Here is a 10,910-nt window from a genome sequence, read left to right as displayed (position 1 = left end):
ACGTCCCTATGGTCGTCACCAACCTACATCTTCAGGTGTTGTTTACATTCCGTTATTAGTTGACATCTAGCTGTCACGGAAACAATATGAACAAGTCCTTCGGACAAAATCAGAACTCTAATTCGACAAAAAGGACAGGATAGTTTGATAATCTAAGTTTTCCGGATAATATAAAACGGTCGGTAGCGTAGTGGCCGGTAACACACTCGTCTTACTCGACCGGGGTTCGATCTCACACCTCCCAGATCACGTGTTGTGGGTACTCCAGTAAACAGTAAGACCCCCCGCGCGCTTCTATCCGGACCTACAAGAGTGACTTAATCATCAGATGATATATGACTTGTTCCGTAATTGTTGTAGAATGTTTAGACTGTAATAGAAAACCTGACAGCTAGTTAAGAAAAGCCTGTATTCATTGCTAACTGCACGGCGCGTTCAACACGTCGGTAGGGAATGCATGCCATTGATTTATGAATCTGTGTACCTGATGTCACAGGTTTACCTGGGCCCGCCCGACATTACTGATTAACTAATCTATTATCAACAATTCATACAACACCCGATCTCACCGCGCCCTCCAACCTGGGCAAACATGCATCCATGAAGATACGATACAACCATCAAAACTACGGACACTTTTCTGACAAAGGAGAAATGATGGCTTTTCTAACAGCGACAGGGCAATATATTAAAAGCTCCAGGAACAATTCAAAAACAACAAAAAATAGTTAATTCGAAATCAATTTTTCGTTAAGCTTAACAAATCAAAAACAAAATCAGGTCGATTTGCAGATTATTTTTTTTTTCATTTTTTTTTTCATTATGCCGAAAAAAATAGCTGTATTCTACGGTAAGCGAAAATCTCAGTGTTACTTTGCCAGTCAAACTTTATGCAGACACATTTTTCTACAGACTAGAAAATGATTATGGAACTAGAGGAAATTTAACAAATGAAATATCAAAAGGAAAGTATTTATGTAATATTCGCGGGTATTCGATTAAGGACACCTCGAAATTAAATACCTAAGTAACATTTTACTTATATATGTATAAACAAATATTAAAAGAAGTATGTTTACCCTCTTACTGTAAAGTTTTGACAGGGCTGAGTTCCAAGAATTCTTTACCTCCGTGAATTAGTCCCTAAGGAAAGCTCCGGAATACCAGCCTCGTGTAATCAAACACTTTAACATACATATGACCATGCTTCTCAAAAATACCCGAGATTATATTAGTTGCTCTAGAGGTGTAAGTGTTTTCAGCACGGATGACACTTCTGTCGCGATGTATGTATACTTAGGTGTTTTAATATCACACGTATTACGCAGAAAAGTGCTTTTTACGATCTGTCCATGTCGTGGATCCCTAGTGACGAAGGAACGCTAAAACTACAAAACTACAAAATTGATATTAATGCATCATGAGAGAAAACAAGCACGACCAGTCTGTTACTAAAACCCTAGAACTCCAACACTAGGCGGTCAGACTGGTACTCATACCCTAGAACTCCGACACCAGGCGGTCAGACCGGTACTCAAACCCTAGAACTCCAACACTAGGCGGTCAGACTGGTACTCATACCCTAGAACTCCGACACCAGGTGGTCAGACCGGTACTCAGTACTCATACCCTAGAACTCCGACACCAGGCGGTCAGACCGGTACTCAAACCCGAGAACTCCGACACCAGGCGGTCAGACCGGTACTCAAACCCTAGAACTCCCGACACCAGGCGGTCAGACCGGTACTCAATCCCTAGAACTCCGACACCAGGCGGTCAGACCGGTACTCAAACCCTAGAACTCCGACATAAGGTGGTCAGACCGGTACTCAAACCCTAGAACTCCGACACCAGGCGGTCAGACCGGTACTCAAACCCTAGAACTCCGACACCAGGTGGTCAGACTGTTACTCAAACCCTAGAACTCCGACACCAGGCGGTCAGACCGGTACTCAAACCCTAGAACTCCGACACCAGGCGGTCAGACTGTTACTCAAACCCTAGAACTCCGACACCAGGCGGTCAGACTGGAACTCAAACCTAAGAACTCCGACACCAGGCGGACGCTCTATCCAAATGGACAACGTGATGATACAAAACACAGTTAAATTGATCTGAAATAAAAATCGAATTGTCGAGTATTTATCAATCAGTTATAAGTCTTTGTGGGGTGTGTGGATTAAAGTTACACTAGGGTATGCAAGATACCAAGATAACAGATCAAACTGTGACCAATACGTCAAGTATGTACAGGTAGACGACCAATCCGGTACAGGATCTGGGCGCCGTATCTAACCGCTGTTATCTCCGTCAATAGTCGCCTTTTTCATATCTAAGATCAGGACCAGTTTAGTCAGATCTAAGTCATACCTACACGTTACACACGTGGACTATCTCATCAGAACCCGGACAAATTCCCCATCATACTAACCATGAAATCACTTTGGAGGACTATTAGTATTTTGGTTGTAATCCATAACGTTCTGGCTTCTTCGGCTCCAGCTACCCCAATGGTAAATATACTAACATTGCAAGAAAGTGTTTAACTTTTTAAATTTTAAACATTTCTTTGACAGGGATATTGAACGTAGGATATGTTTATTGTGTATGACTACCTTAAACTTAATATTGCTTTTGATGAAAATATAGCGAGGAACCATGCATCCATACATAATGATGGGATTTACTTTCGTTTATTCTGGAATGTTTTACTTCGTGGTGTTATCAATATCAGGTCACGACCGGTCCTTTATTGATATCACTTAAACATGAAATATGGATTTCAACATTAATTTACAGAGTGTGCAACAATTGGATGACGTCATCCTTAACCTATGTCCGATATTTCTTCATGATAAAGATTATTGACACTGCTTTTGAACCACTAGTAGTGCTTGTATATATAAATGTTAGGACAACCCTCACAGACAACTGGTAGTCCTTGTCTAAATAAATGTTAGGACACCCTCACAGACAACTGATAGTCCTTGTCTATATAGAATGTTAGGACTAACCCTCACAGACCACTGGTAGTCCTTGTCTATATAAATGTTAGGACACCCTCACAGACCACTGGTAGTCATTGTCTATATAGATGTTAGGACAACCCTCACAGACAACTGGTAGTCATTGTCTATATAAATGTTAGGACTACCCTCACAGACCACTGGTAGTCCTTGTCTATATAAATGTTAGGACAACCCTCACAAACCACTGGTAGTCCTTGTCTATATACATGTTAGGACAACCCTCACAGACACTGATAGTCCTTGTCTATATACATGTTAGGACAACCCTCACAGACACTGATAGTCCTTGTCTATATACATGTTAGGACAACCCTCACAGACACTGATAGTCCTTGTCTATATACATGTTAGGACAACCCTCACAGACACTGATAGTCCTTGTCTATATAGATGTTAGGACAACCCTCACAGACACTGATAGTCCTTGTCTATATAGATGTTAGGACAACCCTCACAGACACTGGTAGTCCTTGTCTATATACATGTTAGGACAACCCTCACAGACAACTGGTAGTCATTGTCTATATAAATGTTAGGACTACCCTCACAGACCACTGGTAGTCCTTGTCTATATAAATGTTAGGACAACCCTCACAAACCACTGGTAGTCCTTGTCTATATACATGTTAGGACAACCCTCACAGACAACTGGTAGTCCTTGTCTATATAGATGTTAGGACTACCCACACTGACCACTGGTAGTCCTTGTCTATATAGATGTTAGGACAACCCTCACAGACCACTGGTAGTCCTTGTCTACATAGATGTTAGGACAACCCTCACAGACAACTGGTAGTCCTTGTCTATATAGATGTTAGGACTACCCACACTGACCACTGGTAGTCCTTGTCTATATAAATGTTAGGACAACCCTCACAGACAACTGGTAGTCCTTGTCTATATAGATGTTAGGACAACCCTCACAGACCACTGGTAGTCCTTGTCTATATAGATGTTAGGACAACCCTCACAGACAACTGGTAGTCCTTGTCTATATAGATGTTAGGACTACCCACACTGACCACTGGTAGTCCTTGTCTATATAAATGTTAGGACAACCCTCACAGATCACTGGTAGTCCTTGTCTATATAGATGTTAGGACTACCCACACTGACCACTGGTAGTCCTTGTCTATATAAATGTTAGGACAACCCTCACAGATCACTGGTAGTCCTTGTCTATATAGATGTTAGGACTACCCACACTGATCACTGGTAGTCCTTGTCTATATAAATGTTAGGACACCCTCACAGACCACTGGTAGTCCTTGTCTATATAAATGTTAGGACACCCTCACAGACCACTGGTAGTCATTGTCTATATACATGTTAGGACACCCTCACACAGCACTGGTAGTCCTTGTCTATATAGATGTTAGGACAACCCTCACAGACACTGATAGTCCTTGTCTATATAGATGTTAGGACAACCCCCACAGACCACTGGTAGTCATTGTCTATATAAATGTTAGGACAACCCTCACAGACACTGATAGTCCTCGTCTATATAGATGTTAGGACAATCATCACAGACCACTGGTAGTCCTCGTCTATATAGATGTTAGGACTACCCTCACAGACACTGATAGTCCTCGTCTATATAGATGTTAGGACAATCATCACAGACACTGACAGTCCTTGTCTATATAGATGTTAGGACAATCATCACATACCACTGATAGTCCTCGTCTATATAAATGTTAGGACAACCCTCACAGACACTGATAGTCCTCGTCTATATAGATGTTAGGACAATCATCAAAGACCACTGGTAGTCCTCGTCTATATAAATGTTAAGACTACCCACACTGACCACTGGTAGGCCTCGTCTATATAGATGTTAGGATAACCCTCACAGACCACTGGCAGTCCTTGTCTATATGAATGTTAGGACAACCCTCACAGACCACTGGTAGTCCTTGTCTATATAGATGTTAGGACTACCCACACAGACCACTGGTAGTCCTTGTCTATATAAATGTTAGGACACCCTCACACAGCACTGGTAGTCCTTGTCTATATAGATGTTAGGACAACCCTCACAGACCACTGGTAGTCCTTGTCTATAAAGATGTTAGGACAACCCTCACAGACCACTGGTAGTCCTTATCTATATAGATGTTAGGACAACCCTCACAAACCACTGGTAGTCCTTGTCTATATACATGTTAGGACAACCCTCACAGACCACTGGTAGTCCTTGTCTATATAAATGTTAGGACAACCCTCACAAACCACTGGTAGTCATTGTCTATATAGATGTTAGGACAACCCTCACAGACCACTGGTAGTCCTTGTCTATATAGATGTTAGGACAACCCTCACAGACCACTGGTAGTCCTTGTCTATATATATGTTAGGACTACCCTCACAGACCACTGGTAGTCCTTGTCTATATAAATGTTAGGATAACCCTCACAGACCACTGGTAGTCCTTGTCTATATAAATGTTAGGACAACCCTCACAAACCACTGGTAGTCCTTGTCTATATAAATGTTAGGACACCCTCACAGACAACTGGTAGTCCTTATCTTTATGAATGTTATGACTACCCTCACAGACCACTGGTAGTCATTGTCTATATATTAAATGTTAGACAACCCTCACAAACCACTGGTAGTCCTTGTCTATAAAGATGTTAGGACTACCCTCACAGACCACTGGTAGTCATTGTCTATATAGATGTTAGGATAACCCTCACAGACCACTGGTAGTCCTTGTCTATATACATGTTAGGACAACCCTCACAGACAACTGGTAGTCCTTGTCTATATAAAGTTTAGGACTACCCTCACAGACAACTGGTAGTCCTTGTCTATATAGATGTTAGGACAACCCTCACAGACAACTGGTAGTCCTTGTCTATATAGATGTTAGGACAACCCTCACAGACCACTGGTAGTCCTTGTCTATATAGATGTTAGGACTACCCACACTGATCACTGGTAGTCATTGTCTATATAAATGTTAGGACAACCCTCACAGACCACTGGTAGTCCTTGTCTATATAGATGTTAGACAACCCTCACAGACCACTGGTAGTCATTGTCTATATAGATGTTAGGACAACCCACACTGACCACTGGTAGTCATTGTCTATATGAATGTTAGGACAACCCTCACAGACCACGGGTAGTCCTTGTCTATATAAATGTTAGGACAACCCTCACAGACACTGGTAGTCCTTGTCTATATAGATGTTAGGACTACCCACACTGACCACTGGTAGTCCTTGTCTATATTAATGTTAGGACAACCCTCACATATAACTGGTAGTCCTTGTCTATATAAATGTTAGATAACCCTCACAGACCACTGGTAGTCCTTGTCTATATGAATGTTAGGACACCCTCACAGACCACTGGTAGTCCTTGTCTATATAGATGTTAGGACTACCCACACAGACCACTGGTAGTCATTGTCTATATAGATGTTAGGACAACCCTCACAGACACTGATAGTCGTTGTCAATATAAATGTTAGGACAATCCTCACAAACCACTGGTAATCCTTGTCTATATTAATGTGAGGACAACCCACAGAGACCACTGGTAGTCCTTGTCTATATAAATGTTAGGACAACCCTCACAAACCACTGGTAGTCATTATCTATATCAATGTTAGGACAACCCTCACAGACACTGGTAATCCTTGTCTATATAGATGTTAGGACAACCCTGACAGACCACTGGTAGTCGTTGTCAATATAAATGTTAGGACAACCCTCACAGACCACTGGTAGTCCTTATCTATATAAATGTTAGGACAAACCTCACACACCACTGGTAGTCCTTATCTATATAAATGTTAGGACTACCCACACTGACCACTGGTAGTCATTGTCTATATAGATGTTAGGACAAACCTCACACACCACTGGTAGTCCTTATCTATATAAATGTTAGGACTACCCTCACAGATCACTGGTAGTCCTTGTCTATATAGATGTTAGGACACCCTCACAGTCGTCCACTGGTAGTCCTTATCTATATCAATGTTAGGACAACCCACACTGACCACTGGTAGTCCTTGTCTTTATGGATGTTAGGACTACCCTCACAGATCACTGGTAGTCCTTGTCTATATAAATGTTAGGACTAACTCTCACAGACCACTGGTAGTCCTTATCTATATAAATGTTAGGACACGCTCACAGACCACTGGTAGTCATTGTCTATATAGATGTTAGGACAACCCTCACAGACAACTGGTAGTCCTTGTCTATATGGATGTTAGGACTACCCACACTGACCACTGGTAGTCCTTGTCTATATACATGTTAGGACTACCCTCACAGACCACTGGTAGTCCTTGTCTATATAAATGTTAGGACAACCCTCACAGACCACTGGTAGTCCTTGTATATATGGATGTTAGGACTACCCACACTGACCAATGGTAGTCCTTATCTATATAAATGTTAGGACTACCCTCACAGACCACTGGTAGTCATTGTCTATATAGATGTTAGGACAATCCTCATATCACTGGTAGTCCTTGTCTATATAGATGTTAGGACACCCTCACAGACCACTGGTAGTCCTTGTCTATATAGATGTTAGGACAACCCTCACAGACCACTGGTAGTCCTTGTCTATATAGATGTTAGGACAACCCTCACAGATCACTGGTAGTCCTTGTCTATATAGATGTTAGGACAACCCTCACAGACCACTGGTAGTCCGTATCTATATAAATGTTAGGACTACCCTCCCAGACCACTGGTAGTCCTTGTCTATATAAATGTTAGGACTAACTCTCACAGACCACTGGTAGTCCTTGTCTATATAAATGTGAGAACTTCCCTCACAGACAACTGGTAGTCCTTGTCTATATAAATGTTAGAACTTCCCTCACAGACCACTTGTAATCCTTAAGGTATTTTTTTCATTACAGGTTCATAATTCTACGCCTTCATTAAAACCATCGACAAGAAAACCAGCCACAACACCAACAACACACGCACCAACAACACCATCCACAACACCAACCACAACACCAACAACACACGCACCAACAACACACGCACCAACAACAACAACACCAACAACACACGCACCAACAACACAAACAACACACGCACCAACAACACCAACAACACCAACCACATCACCAACAACAACACCAACAACAACACCAACAACAACACCAACAACAACCACAACACCAACAACACCAGCGGCAACACAAGCACCGCTAACATCACTATCACAAACCATAACAACAAGATCACCGTCGTCAACACCGCCACCAACCGGAGCCCCTACAGCCTCACAAACAAATCAACCGACGACGGTGAAAGCATCATCACTGACAGGGAGTCCTCCAAATTCACCAATGACAGGGAGTCCTCCAAATTCACCAATGACAGGGAGTCCTCCAAATTCACCAATGACAGGGAGTCCTCCAAATTCATCAAAGACAGGGAGTCCTCCAAATTCACCAATGACAGGGAGTCCTCCAAATTCAACAATGACAGGGAGTCCTCCAAATTCACCAATGACAGGGAGTCCTCCAAATTCAACAATGACAGGGAGTCCTCCAAATTCACCAATGACAGGGAGTCCTCCAAATTCACCAGTGACAGGGAGTCCTCCAAATTCGCCAATGACAGGGAGTCATTCTCCGATTACTCGGTCTTCCGCTATATCTGCGACTACCGGAAGTAATCCTTCGCCGACTGCGGTCTCTAACGACACCCACTCTACTGCTGGTGTAACTGGCACGGCAAAAACTTTGGCAAAAAATGACGAAACAAACAGCGATGACCTTCCCTATGACCGAGACTTGGTCATCATCTTCAGTTCATTGGCCGGACTAGTACTGGTGGCAATCATTGTGTTCGCACTTTTTAGACACAACAGAGCTCAGAAACAAAATCGGTACAAGACGGGAGGGGGCGACGTATCTATTGGAATGTCCACATTTTGATCCAGTCACAAAAATCGGTAGCAGACGGGAGGGGGCAACGTATCTATTGGAATGTTCACATTTTGATCCAGTCACAAAAAATCGGTAGCAGACGGGAGGGGGCAACGTATCTATTGGAATGTTCACATTTTGATCCAGTCACAAAAAATCGGTAGCAGACGAGAGAGGCGACTTATTTATCGGAACAGGTCATATCGCAATAGGAAGAACATAACTTGAACAAATCATAACTAAATGATGAGAGGATGCTTTACAAATCGGTTTTATCCAACACTTTATTGACAGTTTCTGGATATAAGATAACTGTTTCGTGAAAACGTGATAAACCTGAAGTCCTTGAAGTAATGGATTGGTGATAATGTTTGTATGCTCATCATGTTAGCTCGTCCACCAAGTACAGTGGACAACTATTTATGTGTTGGCTGATTAGTGGATCAATCGATAACCGGACAGTGGCCATGGACATTACCGGATTAACGAATTCCGACTGGATTCAATAAACCGATAGACGTTAATGATGTTAATTTATGATAACTATCTTATACACGTTATATATGTGCTTCATTTCTGTTTTCGATTACAACATGTTATACACGTGCATTACGTAATGTTGTTTATTTTGTTTCATGATAAAAATGATAATTGTTATTAAGACAGACATTATTGTATATATGGTATGTTTGAAGTACGGTTGGGACTACAACAAGTAGACCGTGCTGAGAAACAAGGCCCGGTTCATATTGATAACTTATTGCTAACTTTATAATGTTGTTTTTTAAGTTTTCGTAATATCGCAACACGTTATCATGTTACCTTAACGGGGTAATGTTTTCTGTAAATGTATTTAGTCCCTTTACCAGTATTGTAACATTTTAAAGATCGTGTTATTTTATTGATAAGATCTTTTCCCACATGACCATCAATAAAAACAACATGAAGTGTGTTACTATTAACACTGTATATATTGTCATTAGTTGCCACGTTACATAGAGGCAAACATCCTTTATCAAAATGACGAATTATAAAGTCGTGTATTACATTGAATTTAGTCCGTAGTTTAGATTATCGAGTTAACAATCAGCTATATGTACTTCCTAGTAAAGATCTAAATACCAACGGAGATCAGCAGGTGAGCTCGGGGGAGAAATGCTTAAGATATAATGTATTATGGAAACGCCATGATCTCATCTGACGATAGACCAAACCTTTACCTAATCTTAAATCAGATTTCAGTGGGGTTAGTTTCGTCAATATTTCCGAAATAAGAAAGGTTCCATAACTTAAATTTTCTCCTTCAATTCTATAATATTTCCCTATGGAAAATGTTGTGTTAAGGAATTTTCTTAGGAACGTTGCTGAACATGGCACCCTGTGGTGCGAGCTGATTCAATGGAATCGAAAATGGTAAAATTAAAAAACATCAAAAATGTCAAACCCCATATTTCCTAATTAGATTATGATGATGATCATGAAACTTTCACATAATCCTCAGTAATCCGCATTTATTGAACCCCCTTGTTTCTAGTTTTGGTTCCTATTAGCATTAGACATCTGTTACAAAAATAAGTATCCCGTTTGCCTTTATTTTATTTGAACAGAGACACGGCTAAGAAGATACAGATGTGCTTGACGTTCCTTTCAAATCCAACATTGGAAGTTATTACATTTATTGTGTGACGGGCCAATTGTGCCTGTTTATCCAGATATTGACATTCCTTTCGACCTATTTTGAGTTTTCTCACTTGCCTCCAAGGCATGATATACCATTAGCACCATTGGTTAATCCTAGAAGGACGAAACAGAGGTGTGATGTCCCTAACAACACTGACGACCCCTAGAAGGACGAAACAGCTGTATGATGTCCCTAACATCACTGACTAGCCATAGAAAGACGAAACAGCTGTATGATATCCCTAACATCACTACCTTAGAAGGACAAAATTCTAGGA

General features: G+C 41.3%; 1 protein-coding gene across 3 annotated transcripts; it reads left to right on the top strand.

The window, feature by feature from the left end:
* The first annotated feature begins 2,343 nt into the window (after nucleotides 1-2,343).
* On the top strand, nucleotides 2,344-10,488 carry LOC117334194 (leucine-rich repeat extensin-like protein 5). 3 transcript variants are annotated; one of them, XR_004534061.1, is made up of 3 exons: nucleotides 2,344-2,513; nucleotides 7,927-9,041; nucleotides 9,110-10,488. XR_004534061.1 is itself a non-coding variant. In XM_033893680.1 (3 exons), exons 1-3 carry the CDS (start codon nucleotides 2,433-2,435, stop codon nucleotides 8,959-8,961), a joined length of 1,062 nt encoding a protein of 353 aa, XP_033749571.1. In that variant the 5' UTR covers nucleotides 2,344-2,432; the 3' UTR covers nucleotides 8,962-10,488. The 3 variants fall into 3 exon arrangements, 2 of the variants coding, with proteins under 2 accessions (XP_033749571.1, XP_033749570.1); XM_033893680.1 differs by having other exon boundaries at nucleotides 7,927-8,590; nucleotides 8,645-10,488; XM_033893679.1 differs by having other exon boundaries at nucleotides 7,927-10,488.
* Nucleotides 10,489-10,910: the final 422 nt, after the last annotated feature.

The sequence above is a fragment of the Pecten maximus genome, chromosome 9 (genome assembly GCF_902652985.1).
Source record: "Pecten maximus chromosome 9, xPecMax1.1, whole genome shotgun sequence".
In the NCBI taxonomy this organism is placed as follows: domain Eukaryota; kingdom Metazoa; phylum Mollusca; class Bivalvia; order Pectinida; family Pectinidae; genus Pecten; species Pecten maximus.
Note: the sequence above shows the minus strand (reverse complement) of the source record. Positions and strands in the feature narration are given on the sequence as shown.

Excerpts from the sequence above, each read along its gene's own strand:
- LOC117334194 (XM_033893679.1), top strand. The coding sequence starts at position 2,433 with ATGAAATCACTTTGGAGGACTATTAGTATTTTGGTTGTAATCCATAAC. Across the intron at positions 2,514-7,926 it reads CGGCTCCAGCTACCCCAATG|GTTCATAATTCTACGCCTTC; the intron begins GTAAATATACTA and ends TTTTCATTACAG.